Consider the following 19619-nt stretch of genomic DNA (forward strand, 5'->3'; position numbering starts at 1 on the left):
GCAGATGCATGTTTTCTTCCCAGCCAGCTGCAGGCACTGGGGGGGGGGACGGACACGCGACTAATGCCGCTGAGCCCCTTTGGCTCCGGGTGCTGCCTGGAGAGCGGGGACAGGGACAGTGGGACGAGTCCCCCGTCTCTCTCCACTGACTATAGAGGGAGCTGCGTGACCAGCTTAGAGCAGGGAGCTCCTTTCCACAAGGCTGAGGCCGGGGGAGATGAAACCTCTTCTTGCTGCCTTGAGCCCCACTGAGAAGCTGGGGTGCAGGAGGCCATCGGGGTAAAACCCACGGTAGACGGCAGAGGCTGAGGACGGGCTCGCTGCCGCCAGCGTACTGGTGTCCCGCCGTTGGTGTCCCACGGGCCATGTCCTCATGTAGGATGGGAAGATCAGCCTGTCCGTGGTGCATCTCTGCAGGTTTCAGCTGTGGTCAGCATCCCTCCGGCCTCGGAGATGTCCCCTGCCACCACAGTCCCCAGTCCACAGCTAGGCGGGGTCTAGGCAAGCTCACAGCTAACACATCCCAAAGACATAGGGATGGCCTGGCTGAAAGCCCTAAACCAAGGCTCCCTGGAGCAGCAGGGCCACCAGTGGTGGCTTCTGGCAGGCTCCCGTCCACAGCCTTTCCCTGTCTGCAGTGAGTACCGGCTCCCACAGGCTCCTTCCCAGCGCTGCAAGGACCCCGTCACTGCTGGGCATCAGTGCAAGAGACCTACCCTTGGTGTCCACCTTGGGAGGACGTGAAGTACATCCTTGAGAGAGATGCTCCTGTCACCAGAGCAACCTCATTTTGATGCCCATCTCTAGTCCAGCTCATTTGTGGTTTCACAAGGCAAAGTCCAAGGCAATACTTTCTATGAATTCCCACCAGGGAGTTGTCCTTAATTATCAAACTTCCTTCCTTTTCTCCTTTTCTTCCTCTTTGAAGACCAGCTGGAGCTACTGTTTAGATGAGAGATGAGCCAACTCGTAGTGCTGGCAGGGCTTGGATCGAGTTCTTGTATCAAGGGTTGGTCACCTCTGAGAAATCACATCACTGGAGAAAGTCCAGACTTTCAAGGCATTGATCTGCCAAACACAGACTTTGTTTTCTCCATAGGGTAGGCTCTTCCACTCTGTGAGAACAATTTTCTAGCTGTATTTCTATACCACATTTGTTAGTGGCTATGCCTCAGTCACCCCCTTCCCCAAGGCCCCATAATTCTTTATATCGCTATTATTCCAAGTGCTGAGCACTGATTTATGGTTTCTACATCTAAAATTTGTCATTGGCAAGCCCCAGGCACACACAAACCAGTCGGAAAATGTTTATAGAAATGCAGTTTTAAGCTGTCCCACGCACACGGGTCGCTGCGTGGAAGTGTCTTGGGGAGGCACAGGAGGCTTGAGTGCCACTGCCACCAAGTGCCACCACTTCCACGGCACCTCCAGGACCCCAGGCAGAGCTGCACCATTCACCCGCTTGGGCTGGAAGGGTCCCAAAGCAAAGAAGGGACATATCATTACAGAAACTCTTAAACGGTTTTGAGTTTGTAGTGAGAAAACATGGAAAAGAAGTGATTTTTTTTTTTAAATGAAGATTTGAGCTCAACGCAAGACGTCTACCTGGCCATGCCAGCTTTTAAACATCCACGATTTTAATGACATATGAGCAGCTATGTCAAATTAAGCAGCTGCTTCTGTGCAAGCTGGAGCAGGAAGAGTTTGCTGTGTTGCAGCAGTGGAATATTTTCCTGTGGCAAACCCAGAGATTGAGACACTTTAATTGTTTCAAGCCAGATGGGGCTCCGTGTGCCAGCCTTCATCCTGCTCTCCCTTCCACACGTGCCTTCCAGTTCCAAGGACTTTCTAATTAAGTCTGATCTACATAAGCCATCAGCAGGGAACAAACCAAACGTCGGAGCCATGCACAGCCCTTTCCCCAGCCCAGGGCAGCTCCACCACCTCCTCGCAGCCCATGGGGAGGGCTGGGGCACGCATGGAGGGTCCACTGGGGCATGCATGGAGGGACCACCGAGATCAATCACGGTCCAGTTTCGTGTTTATAGCCACTGGTGATCTGAAGTGGTCATACTTTTTGCTCCTCTGTGTATCTGCCCCTGGAAGTGCTCCAGTAGTGGGGTGGGTTCTCCATTTTGATGCGAATTAACTAGGATGAGGGTAAAATCATTCTGGTTCTGGTCTTGCCACAAACTCGTCGCTGACTTTCTCTTCTCTCTGGCTGACAACCAGGGCCACCACCCACAATACTGCAGCGTTTAAACAGAAACTTGCTTTCAGTGGAGTATGTTTTAGGCAGTCTGGGAATCAAAAACTGGATGCTGGGAGAGAGCACAGAGGGCTGGTGGGAGACACTCCCCGCCCTGGGAGCTGGCAGAGCACCAAGGGGCATTGTCATGGGCAAGGAGGTTCTGTCATCCACACCCCAGATGAAGTGCACATGCTGGGGGTCTCTGGTCTGCTACAGTCTCCAGAACTCCAGAAGTTGGCTTAGAAGGTCATTAGCAAAAAAAAAAAAAAAAAAAAAAAAAAAAAAAAAAAAAAAAAACCTAAGAAAAAAGAAAATTAAAAAGAAGAGAGGGAAAAAAGAGGAAAGAGAGGAAAGAGAAAGAGGTTTGCCTGCCTGTTGATGAGATCAGAGCAAAATCACCTCCATGCCAAAAAATTTCCTTAAGCCACAGCTGTCTTCAAGCTCCAGGGAAGTCAATAATTTCACATGTTGCTCCCAACCAGGCGCATTTTGCTGCAAGATTTGACTCCCCTGCGAGCCCGGACTCTCGGGGCCGCCGGGCTGGGCAGATGCTGTGCGCCCCAGCCCCGCGGCAGTGCCGAGGGAGGGGGCTGCTCCTTAGCCTGGGCCCCCCGTTCTCCTCCAAAAAGCCACACTGGCACTTCCAGAGCCCTTTTTGGCAAAGCTCCCCTCTCTTCTAGGAGTGTCGTTTGGACTTTGCTGATCGGTGGAGGCTAACTCGGATTTAAAGGCAAATTTGAAACAGAGCCGGTTTAGGGAAGCGGAGGTGGGGAAGGGGCTTTTCAGGTATCTCCAAACGGTCCTCCCGCCGTCCCCGGCCCAGCCGAGAGCACCCACTCCCGACGGAGACGCGACGCCCCGCGCGCCGCGCTCCCGCGGGCGCCTGCCCGCAGCTGCACCCGCCGGTTGCTTCTACCGCCCCAATGAGCAAAAGCGGGACCCAGAGTAGCACCTGCCAGGAGAGGGACACCAAGCGAGACGCACCTCGGCTGCGGTGGGAGACCTTCATGGCACAGGAGGGAGGAACAGCCCCGTGAATGGCTGAGCCGAAGCAGCGTGCAAAGAGCCTTCAGAGAGGGTAAAAGCCGTGGCAGAAGCTGCCAGCGCTGTGCGGGGCTCGCAGAGGGTGGGACGAGATGCTCCAGCGGACCAAGACGTGCGATGGAGGAGGCTCAGCCGAAGGGTCTCCGATCTCCGTTGCAGCCCAGAAACCTCTCCCCCAGCACCTTCAGAGGGGAGATGTCGCTCCTGCCTGAGTCCCGAATCCATCTTAGACATTTGGATGATCTAGATTATTAGGGAAATTGAGACAGTGTTGATTCCCTGTCAGAAGCTCTGCATTTCTGAAAAATCCCATCCTTGCAATGATGGTGCTTGAAAGAAGTTTTATTGGCTAAATTTGGGGCCGACCACCTTCAAAACTGTGGTTTGGGTTTGGTTTTTCAGCAGAAATACATCCATAAGCAATCCTGAAGGGCACGTTTGGACTGTGGTTTTTCAGAAGTGGCAGGGTGCGACACAATAGCGGGGAATTTGCACCCTATTAAAGAAAAAACCAGACTAAAACCCGGTTCTCCATCACAAGTCTCAGACTAAGAACAGAAGTTGCTAAATTCGTTTGTGTAGCCAGACCTTTGCATATCTCCGAGACAGAGGAAAGAAAAGGAATTAGTTTGCCTTCTCCATAAATATTTTCAAGCTGTTGGGATAATTTCCTGCTTCAGATCAGTTCTTGAGAGTGAAAAATCCTCCAGACTCTCAGGTCCTGAACATTAAAACAAAGTTCCAGCCCGCTCACCAGCGTGCCCTGTTCTGATTTTAGGCATACTAAGACAAAAAAGTTTTTTTTTCCTCATAGAAAAAGATGTATTTTCCAGCTAAATGTACATTTCTCACAGCATGACAAATCAGTGGCCTGGATTTGTGCCCCAGGAGCTCTCACCGCAATTTTTTCGCGGGCACTTGGGGCGTTAGAGGGGCTCTCCCCACTGTGGACGTGTCTGATAAGGGCTGTGCACGCTGAAGGGATCCCCCCGGGCTGAGCTTTTTTAGGGTTTCTCTCTCATCTGCCCAACTGCCTCATGTCATGAAGCTTGGGGCAACCTCATTAGCTCTGAGACTTTTGCTACGCTGCCAGATTTGATTGAAATATTATTAGTGGGAGAATATGCTGTAGGAACCTCATTTCCTCGGGAGCCTGGCTAAAAATGCATCAAGAGGAGAAAATATTGGCCTTTTTTTTCCCCCCTCAATAAAAGTATTTTCCAGCCCACTGTTTCTCATGCAATGTCTCCCACGAGAGCAGGCTGAGCCTTATTTTGCTGTAGAGCCGTGGGGACACCGTGCTCAGGGATGGTGCCCCGCTCAGCTGCTCTCTGCCCGGCCAGAGCCGCCCCCGGGGGTCTTCGACCAGACTTGACGTTTTTTGATGGAAAAGTAAAAGGGGTGACATCGCCCATGACAAAACCCAGGTCCTGTTGGCAAAGCAGGGAGAAGGAAGTACCGATGCTTCATCCCTGGGTGCCTCAGCATCCCCACCCCTCTCCCCGGCAACTTCTCCCGAACGCTGGAGCTCTGAGACGACCGGGGAATTTTTAACCATTTTTTAACAAGAGGATTTTTGAGCATTTTGGAAAGTGCTGCCGTAATTGTCTTATTGTCTGTATCACTAATGCCTGCCCTTAGTGCGCCTGCCCAAAAAGTGAATTTATTACTGTGGTTCAAAGGTCCCTCCGGATTAGCGGCGACTCTTGCTTAGTGGAGGTATTGTGGGCCCCGGCTGTTACTTGTTACGGAGAAGACAAAGACAAGGTCTAATCTGTGAAATTTGGCCCAAACCGCAGGGCGCCAAAGCCCTTGGCTTCCCCAAGTGCCAGTTCAGGAGGAGGAAATGGGAGAGCCCTGAGAAGCGGCGCAGGAGGAGGGACACTGTGACACGCCAAGAGATTATTTGGCTTTGCCTGATAAAAGGGGGAATTCATTTTCTGCTGGCAAGAAACCTTTAAATCTCCAAGAGAATGTGCTGAGGGACATTGTGCATGAACATGATCCTTGGGAGAACTAAATCCAGTTCATAACATCGCAGACAAGCTGACGATCTCATTGCAAAGCGGTTAACAGTTAATATTTAAAGCCATTATTAGTATTCAGAGTTAACACAGAGATGTTTCAACCTCTGCTTCTGGTTAGCAAACTAGCTGGGGCCAGACTGAGTGGGTACACATCAAATACCACAGTTTCTCTTCCCTGTGCCATGAATCTGTGGGATTTGCAGGACCTGCCTCCCGTGGTGGAGGTGCTCTGCAGGATTCTGTCCCCGGAGCCGGCACAGACCTCTCCGCACTACTCAGGTGTACAGATACCAGATCGTAACTCTCCTCGCCGACGGGCAAACAAGCAGGGTGGCTCTCCAAAGGCAGGAGCACCGCTTGGTTTGAATTGTTTCTCCAAAGACAGGAGCCAACGTAAACCTGCCCAGGAAAGCCTGCCCAGGCCGGGTCTCTGCGCCAGCATCAAGGCTGGGGTCACCTCCAAGGTGGGTTAGAGGACGGGGGACAACTGGACTGACCCCAGCAGTTTCCCACCCCGCGCGTTTCCTGGCCAGACGCGTTCACTGGAAGCAGGATTTAAAGTACCCGAGTTACCAAGGACAGGATCAGGAAAAAGATACCCACAACTACAAAAAAAGCTTGCCTAAGTAATCATAGCTGAACCACATCTCTAAATGCTAAAACACAAGACTAAGTGAAATACGTTTACTGCGTCAGGATGACGTGGGCTGCGTTATTGAAGCAACAGGCAAATTTAAGCTGAGTTGTTTTGACATTTTGCTGTTGAAAATCTTGTCAGAATCAAAGCGTCCACAGACAAAGCTGGATTTTGGTGCGTTTTTTTTCCAGTAGAAAGCTTCTGTAGATACATTTTTTACTCTAGTTGGAGTCTTTGGAGGAAAGAAAGCAAGCAACCAAAGGGAGGCAATTTTGGCCATGATTCTGGAAAAGCATTTAAGAGCATGGTTAAATATAAATGTGTACCTAAGGCACGTTGGCTATGTTGGATTTAAATTCACACTTAAAACTGAGCGTGATTTCCTGAGGAAGGTTCTTTCTCCATACAGGAACCTTCATCAATGACTATTGGAAATGCGGTTGGTTTTTTCTGGCTGAATGCAGTGCTGTTTTACTGCACGGCGTAAGGTAAAGTGGTCACGCTTCGGGCTTTTAAATCTGGAAGCCCTGCGACCTGTGCTATCACTGCAGGTCGAGTGGGACAAGAGGGAATCTGGACACCCAGTGAAATCAACCCTTTTTCTGTTGTTCCGTCAAATGGCTTTTTCATCATTCTGAACCCTCCCAAGGAAACAGCTTCCCCGAAAACAGGAAGATGCTAATTCCCCAAAAATGCAGGTCCTTTCAGGTGCCTTCTCAAAAAAGGTCACACTTGAAGAGAGCTAAGCCTGGAGGTTTATCCCTCTGTTTACCTTTCAACACACGTGTGTGGGGGAAGATTAGCAGCTGGGAATGCCTCCGACCAGAATTCAGGGGTGGAAAAATATTTGCATTTTTGTCATGTTATTTGTCAGCCTTCGGTGGGCAGGAGACATCCCAGCAAGTTCAACCACTTTTCCAGGGCATTTTGCAGCCTTTCATGCATGGTCCTAAGATTTGCTTGCAGGTATTTTTTTTTTTTAGTCCCAAACCAGCCAAATCTCAGCCGGAGCACAGAAAGGCACCGTGGCCTGTGCTCGTGCGGGCGATGGTCTGCCTCAGCAGCTTCGTGCATATAATAGTGGCTTGTCTTGGAAGCTTCAGACTTATATATAAAGATATAAAGAGATATAAAACTCCACAACAGACAGTTTTGCAACGGCGTGCCCTCGGGGGAAATCTCTTCCTAACTGCAGGCAGTTAGTAGCTGGCTTGGAGCGCTTATATCCGTATATATATTAATCCCAGCTAATGTAACTACAGATGTTCTCATTCATAGGCCAATCTAATCCTGTTGGGCCTTTGCCATGGTGTCTCGTAGCATGAGTTCTACGAGTTAATTACGCGCAGCGCAAAGGAGCATTTCCTTTTATCATTGAAAAAGGTTGCCTTTTAAACGCTTTGAATGTCCCTTTGTTCCTGTATTTTAAGGACCAGTGAAGAGGAGCACCTGTCTGACCTCCTCCGCGCTGTGCGTTACTTGGCATCCCTCCATCGTCTCTTGGCAAGGCATTCCTAATCTTTTCCGTCACCCTCAGATGGGTGCTTCTCCGTGCCTTTCACTCCGGTTTCCCAGCTGAGGACGTACTATTGATTTCTATGGTGTCATGATATTATACTCAGCGTTACTCTCTACCCCTTTCATAATACAACCTACCATCTCGTTGCTCTTCCGCGCTCCGCTGCAATCAGCCAGATGTTTCATTGACTTCTAGATCTTTTCCTGGAGTGGCTGCAGTTAATTGGGACCCTTCAGTGTGTACAAGCCATCCTGTTCCCTCCTTCCAATTACGCCTCCTTCCGCGCGCTGGTTTTTGTCTGCTATCCCCTCACCCATCCGGCCAGCGTGGGTCGGTCTCACAGGAGACCCACATGGTGTCCTCCCGGCTGGACTAGCCAAGCTGAAGGCGGTCACCTAGAAATGCTGTTAGCTCCCTGCTTTCCAGGTCATGCTACCCTCACCCACCATGAAAACATCACCATATACTCCCGCTCCTCATTTTCTCTTCCATAGCCAGATTTTTAGGAACAGAATAACTCTATTTTTCACTAGCAATTCCTGGTCATCTCTGCCACAGACACTAATTGAAGATTTTTCTTAAAGACCTTCTGGGAGAACTAAATCATGACGGTTATTTTCCTTCCCCCTGATGCTGAAGACGTGCCATCTTCTTGCACCAACGTCATTCCTGTTTGCTCCTCTCCCAGCTCACTCACTGCACCATTGCATCCTCCTCTGTGGAGTGATTCTTTTAAGCAAGGCATGAGGATAGAGAGGATAAATCAGCTGTTATCCCCCTTATTATCTCCAGTGATGGCCCAGGCACCCTCCCAGTCAGTGAGGATTTCTCAGCTCTGCTGCCCCATGGTCTCTGCTCAGTGCAGGGGACTGCTGATATTATCACAGAATCACAGAATCATTAAGGTTGGAAAAGACCTTTAAGATCATCAAGTCCAACCATCAACCCAACACCATCATGCCTGCTAAACCGTGTCCCGAAATGCCACGTCTACACGTTTTTTGAACACCTCCAGCGATGGTGACTCCACCACCTCCCTGGGCAGCCTGTTCCAATGCTTGACCACTCTCTCCATGAAGAAATTTTTCCTAATACCCAGCCTAAACCTCCCCTGGCACAACTTGAGGCCATTTCCTCTCGTCCTGTTGCTGGTTACTTGGGAGAAGAGACCAACCCCCACCTCACCACAACCCCCTTTCAGGTAATTGTAGAGAGCGATGAGGGCTCCCCTCAGCCTCCTCTTCTCCAGACTGAACACCCCCAGTTCCCTCAGCCGCTCCTCATAAGACTTGTGCTCCAGACCCCTCCCCAGCTCCGTTGCCCTTCTCTGGACACGCTCCAGCACCTCAATGTCCTTCTTGTAGTGAGGGGCCCAACACTGAACACAGGATTCGAGGTGCGGCCTCACCAGTGCCAAGTCCAGGGGCACGATCCCTGCCCTGCTCCTGCTGGTCACACTAGTGCTGATACAGGCCAGGACGCTGTTGGCCTTCTTGGCCACCTGGGCACACTGCTGGCTCGTGTTCAGCCGGCTGTCGACCAGCACCCCCAGGTCCTTTTCCCCAGCAGCTCTCCAGCCGCTCCTCCCCAAGCCTGGAGCGTTGCGTGGGGTTGTTGTGACCCAAGTGCAGGACCCGGCACTTGGCCTTGTTAAGCCTCACACAGTTGATCTCAGCCCATCGATCCAGCCTGTCCAGATCCCTCTGCAGAGCCCTCCTGCCCTCATTCTGCATATTCTGCATCGTGGTCGGTGACGGACAAACACTTGCACCCAGGGAAGTCCAGGCATGAAAACATGTTTTGTGAATCAAAAGGTGCTATGGGAGAGGCAGGGAGGATGCCAAAGGGGAGATTGCACCAATCCCACCCCCTTTGCCACTCTGGTGCAGTCTTCCCTCAGTTTGGGGTTACAACCCAAAGGAATTTGAACTATACTGGAAAAATCAGCATTAACCACCAGCAGCCCAGCTACTCCATGGCTGGGGAAGAAGAGCCTGTAATTGCTGTCTGCAAGTGTTTGCACTGGCCAAGGAACAGCAAATTGCCATTAATTGCTCCTAATTGCTGGCACTGGTTCAGTTCCTCAGGGACAGTGACGGCAAATGTACATCTGCAGACACTGCTTAGACCACCTCCTGCCTCCCCGCACCAGGAGGGTTGAGTTGCTGCTGATTCGGAGAGTTTTCTGGAAGATAGAAAAGTCAAAATGGGGTCAGGCATTCAAGGAGCCGGAGTGCTGCTGCCCCAGGCAGTCGTCCCGGACACGCAGGGTCCTGTGCTGCCCCGAAGAGTTGGGGACCGGTGGCAGAAAGCACATCCTTCCACCCAGAAAGGAGTTACCCCACAGTGTGTTGGAGGGAGCTATCAGCGGTCAGCCAGGGGTTTCTCCTGGTGAGGTCCTGGACCGAGGGCTGGTGAGTCCCAGCTCCTTCGCCACTTGCCTACTCTGTCACCTTGGGCACATCACACATGCCCCTGGGGACAGGGCTAACACCCGTGCTGCAGAGCCCTCGCAGGAGCCTGGCGTGGGGAGAGCGTAGACAACCTCAGACAGATATGGCTGTAAAAATAACCATGGAAGCTTTGGACAAGCTGTGCCGAGGCATTACCTCATGAGAGAAGGAAGCAGCATCATCGCTATTTGTTTATGCGGTGTCCAAAAGAGCGCTCTGTGCTCTGCAGCCCGTCCTCCAAGAGCCTGATTCTGTAAATCTTACTCATCACAAAGGCTTTTTTTCCATTTTTTCCTCTTTTTTTTTTTCCCCCCGCTCTCATCCAAGCGGTCCCGCTGAAACCAGTGCAATCCGTTCACATGGGGGAGGATTACTCACAGGATGGGGGTTTGCAGGCGATGCAAACCCAGAGCAGGCGAGCAGCCCCAGAGGGGACGCCTGAAACATGAGGCATGTTCCTCCCCATCCTCCTGCCCTTTGCCTCTTCTTGTGTAACCCTTCCCTGATTTGCTTATTTTTGTATTAACTCCTGCCTCTCTGCTCTTCTTTAACTCTTTTCTGTCCTGTTCCTTCTTCAGGCTCTTGCTTAATGTATGTTTTTATTTCCTCTCCCCCAGCAATATTGAACCCATCCCTCAGGGCTGCAGCGTGCAGGTTTTCCCACCTAAACGTCGCTCTGCTCTCTGCCCTCATCACCGGCCACACTGATTTAATGTTAAGACTTTTCCAATCAAAACCGGGTTTGATAGAAAAGCAAGTTTTCCGCTACAGGCAGGTTTGCAATCGGCTGGTTCCCAGAAGCAGCTCAAGGCAGGGGGGAGAGTAGGACTTTTAATCAAAAAACCCAGATCAGAAGTGTTAGGGAAGGAGAAGAAAAGAAGCAAAAGCCTTGTTGTTTGGGGTTTTTTTCCCTCCCATGTGAAAAATCATCAGGTTTTGGCCAGGCTCGGGCTCCTCCCGTGCAGCACCGGCGGAGCCGGGGGACAGCAGCAATCTGCTCATGCTCTGGGGTGGGCTGCGTGGGGATGGGATGCCCCGTGCGGGGAGAAAGGGGACATCCCAGTGCAGGGGGGCTCCAGGCAGCATCCAAACCCCGCTGGGAGGGGGACCAGCCTGGGAGCTGCTGCCCTGTAAAGGTCAAACTGGGGGCTGCTGGTGCAGGGAGTAGGAGCAGGATGGTGCTGGGGCAGGTTTGGAAGCTCCAGCCAAACACCAAAACTTGGATGCCAGACACCATGAATGCGGGATGTGATCTGCCGTCCCCAGATGAGGCAGATTTAGGGTGTCCCAGAGCCAGGAGGGTGCAAGGCAAACCAAGAAGCATTGTGGGGTCCAGCACAAACCCTCATGGAAGCAATATGCTCAGTTTGGGGGATTTGGGGGTGTTTGAAAGCCAAGCCCAGCCCCTGGAGCCTGTGGAGACTCTGGCACTGGTCCTGACCCACAGAACAGCCCCCTCTGGGTTTTGAGCAGTGGGGCAGGTTTTCCCCCCAACCCCTCTTTCTGGCAGGCAGCTCCCCTGAGAGGCAGAAGCGGAGCAGGATCGGTGCTGCCCAGGGAGGGTTTTGGCTGGCTCCCTCCCGAGGATGCTGCACGAGAAAAGGAAAGCTTTCCTGCCTTTCCCTGCCACCGCTCAGCAGGGGCAGACCACAGTCTGGCACGGCGCTTGCAGCTCTTAGAAATCAGGGCTGTTAACAAATGTGCAAGGCCATAATCCTTTTGGAGCAGTGATGATAACAAGCCCCGACGCTTTTTCTTTTTTTTTGGGGGGGGGGCATTTTTTTTTTCCTTTGGCTTTTTTTTTTCTTTTTTTTTTTAATAAACAGCTGCGCCGGTAAGTCCCACTGTGGGAAATGAGATGGTGAATGATTTCAAGTGCAGTATTTACATCCCCTGCCAAACCCTTCACATCTGCCCAGCTCTGCCGTCAAGCCTCCATCCATCTGGCCGGGAACAGCAGGTCCTCCAGCCTGCCTGCATCCCACAAGGGCATTTCCTTCCTGCGCCCGCAGTGCCAGCTGCCAGGGATGCTGCACAGCGGGGAAGGGCTCGAGCGAAAGCGCTGAAAGGAGGGTGGGTTTGGGGGGTCTTTTTTTCCACGTAGTGCACGTGAAATGAATTCCCAACATCCCTGAAAGCAATTGCTTCCTGCCCGAGATCTCGTGTGCTGAAGGGGTGAGGAAACGCTCCTTGATTTTGTACCTCTTCCTTACAGCCCCGCCACTGCTCCAGGGAGCCCAAGGGAGTTTGAAACTGGCTGGGGTGGGGGGCGGCGGGTGCTGTGGCTGCCGGAGCCCTCCGGCAGTGCTGCCCACCCTGCTCCCCTCCCCTTCCAGTCCTGCAAACTCTTGATCACAGCACCCACGGGATGAGGCAGCTGCGGTGCCCATGGGTGGGTATCCTTCAGCGGGGACACCCCACGCTGCCTCCCCGGATCCGCAGAGCACTCAGTGCCCTGGGCAAGATGTCCTGGCTGCCGCTCCGTCCCCGCAGCGGGACCGGCGGTGGCCGGGCCACCCCCTCACCGGTGTTACCGTCTCTGTGCCCAAGCGACAGCCGTGTGCACCCCCTCTGCCAAATGCCGCCTCTGTTTCAGGTCAGTGCGGTCGCTGGCTGGACGGGACGTTTGCCGGAGGTCCAGCACTGGCCGTGGAGAAGGTGGAGCCGTGCCATGAAAGCTGCCGCAGCCCACGGCGCTCGCCCCGCTCCCCGCCGATACCGCAACGTCGCCGGCGCCCGCTCTCCGCTCCCCTGACCCTCTTGTTGTGTGTTCCCCCCGCAGAGTGTGATTGCCATCCCGTGGGCGCTGCCGGCCAAACCTGTAATCAAACCACGGGCCAATGTCCCTGTAAAGACGGTGTCACCGGCATCACGTGCAATCGATGCGCCAAAGGCTACCAGCAAAGCCGCTCTCCCATTGCCCCCTGCATAAGTAGGTGAACCGTTCTTTCGGTGTCTGTAGATTAGAGATATTAACCTTTAGAAACCCGCAGGAGCTGCTGCCCAGGCTGGGCAGCCACTAACCCCACCGCGTATGTGCTGGCGGGCAGTGCCCGGGGGATGGGGCTGCCTGGGTAGCCCTGCCAGCCGCACTGCCCACAGTTCATCCCCAGCTTCCAAGTAGCTCGTCTGCCTTGTTGGGTGGGTTGTGTGAGTGCATCTACAGCCCAATTTGCTGGTAATCTGATTTTGCTTCACAGAGCAAAGGGGTCCCGAGAGCACATTTGCTTTGGGGTGCCACATCAGGTCTGGATGCTGAGGCAGAATGCTACAAACAGGTTTTTCTCTCCAAAGTCAGGCTGTGCTGCACGGGCACAGAGCTCAGCGGAGCTGCCACTTTGATGGAGTTGCCATCACAGTAATGCCGCCAATAGCACCTGGATTGCTAAAGGGGGTCTTTTACACTCACACAATCCACCCAGAAACACGGGCTGTTTTACTGTTTGCTTCCTTCGGTTTGCTTTTTAGTTTGCCTTCCCAAGGCTGCTCTTACCCTCTGCTCTTAAAACAACAGCAGCAAGCACCAGACCCAAAGTCTCTCCGTTGCAGCGTTTGCTCCGCAAACATCCAGATCCCCACTCAGTCCCCGTCGAGCGCTCGCTGCTCGGGCAAGGTGTGCTTTAGCCCCGTGCTTCTCTCTGCTGCCTGTTGGTTCTGCTGTTGTTGGATCACTCAGTAGCTCACGCACCTTGCGAGAGACATTTCCACCTGCCTTAACAAAACGAAGCATCAAAATTACGGTGCCTGGGACGGGCTGGGAAGGAGGGGCTGCTCCCCTTGAGGCTGACTCCCTGATGCTAAAAGGGAAAAAAAGGCCCAACGGGAAAAGAAAAGTAAAGGTTGAAAGAATCAAGTCTTTGCTGGGAATCCAGCCTGCTCCCGCACTGTCCCCTCGCAGCATCTGCCTCTCAGGATGGCCGTTGCCAAATTAAGGGGCAGATGATACCCTTTCTCCACCTTCTCCCGCTGAAGAAAACATACATTCCAGGGTGGTTTTTGGTCACTTGAGATTCATTCTTCCCCGTGTCGCAATGGGACGGCAAGAGCTCAAACCAGATGCTTGTTTCCCCAAGATGCTACAGTCATGGCTCCGGTATGCTTTGCAGCAAGTATGCGCAAAGGTTTATCATTAATCATTCCCCAGGGCCATGGTAAATCAGAGAGTAAATTGTTCCTTGCATCACCTCCCTTGGGATTCATTGCACTAAATAAGGACAGACACAGAATTTCAACACGATCCAACCAGGCGTTTGGAGCCGGGCTGTGCTCACTCCAGCTGCCGAACCGGCATGCTCAAGGCTGCCCGCTGGCGTGAGCCTGGCAGGGCTGCCCTGCCCTGGCCCTGCAAGCCAGCCACCACCCTGGCACCCGTGGGAGTCCCTTACTTCTGTATCACTGCAGAACACCCTTCCAAAGGGGCCAAAACTTTTGGTCAAAATGTGTTTCAAGCAACGCTCTGGCCTGGCTATCAAGCCGCTGTGCAGTAGTTGGGAGTTCGATCTGCACGTACGATGCTAAAGCGATTAAAGTGAGGATAGGAGCAACTCTCAAGTCTCTCATCCTAGGAAAACCTAAACCAGCACGTTTTCATCCTTGAAAAATGTCAGCCAGCACATCCTACGTGTGTGGGGATGTAGTTCACACCTCTGTATGTTGTACATGTGTAGTGGAGGGCACTTGCTCCATCCAAGTCCACACTGCTCTCCTGTCCGGCACTGGGGGGGCACAGGCACGCTGCAGCGAGCAAGGGCTGTCCACCTTGTCGGCAAGAGCACGATTACTCTCTGATTTACCACTGCTTATATTTTCCTTCTTGCAAAGACTTACAGCCATGCAAAAATCACCCCGGGGGGAACGAACAAGACACGAGTGGAGCCTGTCTGTGCTGCAGCCCGTGCCCGCAGGCACGAGCACCCACCCAGCCGCCAGCTTCGGGATGGCTGTGCTGGCTGCTCAGGTGCTGCCTGACTATGCCCCATGTGTTTCACAGGGACTTCTGCCTCTGTTTAATTGCATGAGGTTGAACAACTCAAAACCTCATCTAATGCTAATTGGGCTACACCCCTACGAGCTGCCGCCGCTGCAACGCAGGCAGACCCCAGCAAACCCTGCCTCTGTGGCCAGGTGAGATCCGAGAGCAGAAGCAGAAGGAGCGGATGCCAACCCCCAGCTCATGCCTAAATTCCACTTACAAAATGGACTGGTAGGGTGTTCCCCCACCAGGATTCCCAGGCATGCACAGAAATTGCAGCACTGTGTGCCCTAAGTGTGCAAAAGATGTCAGTAATGAGAGCTGTGTATGTGCACTGGGGAAAAGAGATTATCTTGCCAAAGTTGGGACCATATAATGTGTTCCATCTGCAGTCCCTCCTTTTTAACATCAAGAAACACAGTCAGACTGTGAAGATTCAGAACATTATGTGGCTTCAGCTATACAAAGCCGTCCCCAAATCAGAACCAGGGACCATTGCGTTGGCACCAGATATGTTCGTGTGTCCTTTAAATCTGTGAGATAACACTTGCATCCCAGCCGACCGGTGCTATACTTTACCCACATCCTCCTCACGCGGGAGGAGCGGTAGCAATGCCTCAGACATGGATGGGAACAGCAGCTGGAAGGGACAACCCGGGGACAGGGAGAAGCAGCAACGCTCCCAGTGCCTGCTGGGGCAGCCACACCGCCCCGCCAGGCTCACACACCCTCCGAGCCCCTGCGAGAGCATCCCTCACCCCGTGTACAAACTGGGACCCAGCAATTGCTGCAGGTTGTGTCTGGGCAGCACAGCAATTGCTGGCTGTGGCACTGTATCAACTACCTGGCTGGCTGTATCTTCTTTTATTTTTAGCCACAAGCCAAGTTTTTTGGTTTAAAAAATCTTTTCCCACAGCCTCTCGGGAGGCCCAGTTCCCCAGTGGGTATGGTCCTGGTGCGCTGGGTTCTGGGGCTCTTGCAAGGCTCCTTGCTGGAGTACATAGTTGGGAAACACCCTTTGCTGGTAGACATGGTTGGGAAGGGAAAATGCAGCATGTGCAGGGGCCAGGTTCTTTGGGATCTGGAATAATACCTCCTTTTATCTCCTCTCCTTTCCTGCCTGCTTCTCGCTGTCCTGCACAGAGATCCCTGCCGCTCCCCCCACCACCGCCGCCAGCAGCACAGAGGAGCCTGCAGGTATGTTGTCTCTTCTTTTAAAGCACCTTGATAGCAAATGTCTTTTGAGCAATCGTCTGCCTGAGATGAAATTGCATTAAATTAACACACAAATTCTGTTGTTTGTACTGGGACAAGTGGTTTCCTTTTACGCCCCAAATGTCTGAGCGTTTGAAACGAGCGTGCAGCATCCTGGGAAGCCTGTTTCCAGGAGCAGGTGGGAGTGTAGAGAAGATGCAAAGATTTTTCCCAGAGGTGCTAAATCTATAGGCACACGGGGTTTACCCAATGTGCAACCAACGCTTGGCGGAAAGGAGGGAAGGACTCAAGGCCGCCGCTGGTTGATTATTAAAGTTTAGTGGTTACCTTCTCACGAGGCCAAGAGAACGTTCCACCAAGTTTTTCTGGTGGAGAAGGACTGGAGAACAAAAAGTCCTCCGAAAGACAACAAAAAGCATTGCCTACTGCTGCACATGAGCGTTTCCTTTATTTGCCTAGATCCGTGTATTCCTCGCGCTAAGCAGTCTCAGGTGCTGACGTGACCTGTGCACGCTACAGCAACATGTCTCGTGTCCGGCTTCGCGGGTCCTCGGGGTGGGACACGGCTGTGGTTAGTGGCACCGCCGGGGCCGGTTGTGCTCAGAGGTGTCTCAAGACCGGTGACGGTAAGAGCAGGGGAAGCATCTCAGCTCGGAGCAGGAGGTCCTGCAGCTGCGGCTCCTGCAATGCTGAGCGAGGGCTCAACGCGTCTCTTCGTACCCCCCATCTCCAGCACTGCAACTGCACCGACACCCCACCGTCCTCCCCTCCTGATTTACACCCCTAGAGGGGGGGACACCTGCCCCCCCCACGTCACCAAGGGACTTCCCTGTCCCCAATCTGCCTCGGGGGCTGAGCAGGGGATGACAGCAGGAGCCAGGAAAGTGTGGGTCATGCCGTCCCGCTGCCTGCAGATTCCTGGGGTGTTCGACCAGCACCGCGACTGTGAAGGACACGGGGTGTAAAGGCTGTTTACTTTTGTCTCACCAGTGTAGGGGGGTTCATAAATTAGGGATTTTGTACTAAAAGTGATGGGGCATCACCTTGCGTTGAACTCCGAGCCAAGGCTCGCCCCACGGCAGGACTTCTCACGCCAGCTGTGGGTGCTGCTGTATGCTTGGGAGCTCCTCCTGGGATGGGAAACCCAGGGAGCAAAGGGACAAGGTCTTCAGTCCCCAGTGTCGCTGGAAGGTGAAGCCCACGGTTTTCTGTAGGACTGATTTAAAGGCCAAGTTCTGCCACCCGTAAACACAATTTCAGTGTCTTCTTAGGCAAGAAAAATATCGCTTGAGAAGACACTGAGAAATATTTCTTGGTACGAGCAAGAAAATATCTTCCGACCTCAGATTTGTGTCTATTGCTTTGCGTGTACTTCTTAAGGTGTCTCCGCTGACCTGCAGGGCTGAGAGGACCATGAAGACACACCAAAAACCTGCCCCAGCCAGCATGCTTCCAGCTGAGGTGCTGGTGTTCAGCCCTTTTGTTGCTTTGCCTTATAAATTAGGTGCCAACATGAGATGTGAAGCTTGGTGAGTCCATCATGATGAAGTATTGGGCTATTAGGAATAGAGACTGTCCCACCTAACCTGAAGTCAAGCAGGCCTTCTCTTCCTTACAACACTGTTTCCTGACAACACCGTTTCCTGACAACACCAGGCTCCGTTACCCACTTCCATCAGGAGAATTCTTCTTTCCCAACTCCTCAGGAGCTTAATTACATGCCATAGCGCATCTCACCATCTTCTTTCAGCCAGATAGCTCCTTGCCAAAGCTCCCATTAAACCTCCCATCTTGTCCTGGCTGCAAGGAGACTCCGTGTGCGGATGTCCCCTCCTTGGGACTGGCAGGTCTTCTCACGAACATCGTGAGAGCTGGCAGCTCCTGCGGCTCTGCAACGTTTTCATTTATCCCCACGCAGGGACGGTGCTGCCGACAGATGGAAGATTTACAGGCAGACAGAGCACACCAGCTAGTGGTTTGAGGATCGGTGGGACCTCCAGAAAAGCGTGCCTGCTGCATTGCTGAGTGTGCACTGCAGGAGAAGCCAAGTCCCAACTGGTCCCCCCTGCAGCAGCAGGTGGACGGCAGCAGAGCAGGATCTGAGGGGTTTACCTGGATCCTGCTGGGGCGAGCTCTGCTCCACAGTGTCATCACGTTAAATTGAGCATCTTCACCTGCCCGATTTACTGACCGATCTTTGGGGACGGGGCCTTTGGCACCTGGCGTCACCATTTCCAAACTGAGGGTGTTGAGTAGGGAGTTGAGCTCTACTTGGCTCTTGCAACCCTGCGGGCAATGCTTTCACCCTCCATCGGGTAATAATAAACCCCAGCATTGCTTAAATGCAAAAGCTCAGCAGATAAAATACCAGATTTCTCACAGGCTCCTGCTATTTAGCAGGGACTTGCAGACTAAATGTTCTGTCCTGTGGCCTGGGAACACTGAGCTTTTATGCTCCACACCAGGATCCGTCTGTTCGTCCCCCCGTAGCCTCCCAAACCCACTCTGTTCCCAGCCTGCGGCAGGGATGGCGGAGCAGACCTCTAGTGCCACAATGCCACCGGGTTTATCACGGGCTCTGCCAACAAACGCGGATGTTTGGCAGCCGAGGAGGTGCAGAGATGGCTTCTCACAAGCCTTTCTGCAAGGAGCTTGGCTCCTGAGATGAAGCCCTGTGTGTGGAGCTACAGTGGGGTCTCCTTGCACCATCACTGCCCCCGGGAGCAGAAGCAGCCCCAGCACTCACGCTGGGCACCTCCCAGCCACAACCTCATTCTGGGTGGATGAGCTTTGTAGGGAGCTGTGGGCTGGTGCAAGAGAGGACCCGGGAGCCTGGGGAGACCTGTCCTTTCCGTCCAGCCCCAGCACCAGACAGGGTGTCTGTCCCTGCCAGGGACTCTTTGCCTGGTGGGAGCCTTCCCACGAGGACTTACATCCCACCCTGCATCTGCCTGCCCTGGCAGGCTCTACTGACCCACCGAGGATCACTAGAGGCGTGGGGGAGAAGCCGGCTTTTCTGAGTCTCCCTTGGGTGTCCTTGGTCCTTGGTGGAGACTCCTTGCCTTGGGCTCCTTCCTGCCAGGGGCCAGGACCCAGTACAGCAGCTCCAGCCCTTTCCTATGGCAGGACCTGGCTGGTGCTGCTCCCTCCCCTGCTCGAGGTCAGGTTGCAGGGCATGGGGTGCATTTCTGAGGGCGTAAACGATTGCTTCACCCCATCATGGTGGTGGGAAGCATCCCTCAGGTCAGCTTCACATGCACATTGCCCTGCTAATCCGCCTGCCAACCTTGGAGCTGGTGGTGAGAGGTGACACTTGAGCAGTGTCCCTGAGTTTGGGACAGAGGGATCCCTCAGTGCCATTCTGCTGCTGGTAGGAGCTAGTTTATCTGGGCATGTTCCTGTTCGTGAGTCCAAAAGGGCCTTTCTGGGGACATTCTTTATTATCCACAATATTTTCCCTGCCAGTCCCCTTGTCCTCTCGCATCTTCCCAGAGCGTGACC

The 19619-nt window shown here is 53.1% G+C and overlaps 1 protein-coding gene across 1 annotated transcript in view; it reads left to right on the forward strand.

Annotated features, from left to right (window-relative positions):
* NTN1 (netrin 1) overlaps window positions 1-19619 on the forward strand; it is a gene marked incomplete at its 3' end in the record, with an annotated part of 107050 nt that overhangs the window by 59130 nt on the left and 28301 nt on the right. Inside the window, exons 3-4 of the mRNA XM_082008233.1 lie at window positions 12714-12863; window positions 16047-16100. Coding sequence (XP_081864359.1) covers window positions 12714-12863; window positions 16047-16100 — 204 coding nt within the window. The remainder of the gene's footprint in view (window positions 1-12713; window positions 12864-16046; window positions 16101-19619) is intronic.

This window comes from Phaethon aethereus, assembly GCF_964289735.1.
Source record: "Phaethon aethereus genome assembly, chromosome: 18".
NCBI lineage: Eukaryota > Metazoa > Chordata > Aves > Phaethontiformes > Phaethontidae > Phaethon > Phaethon aethereus.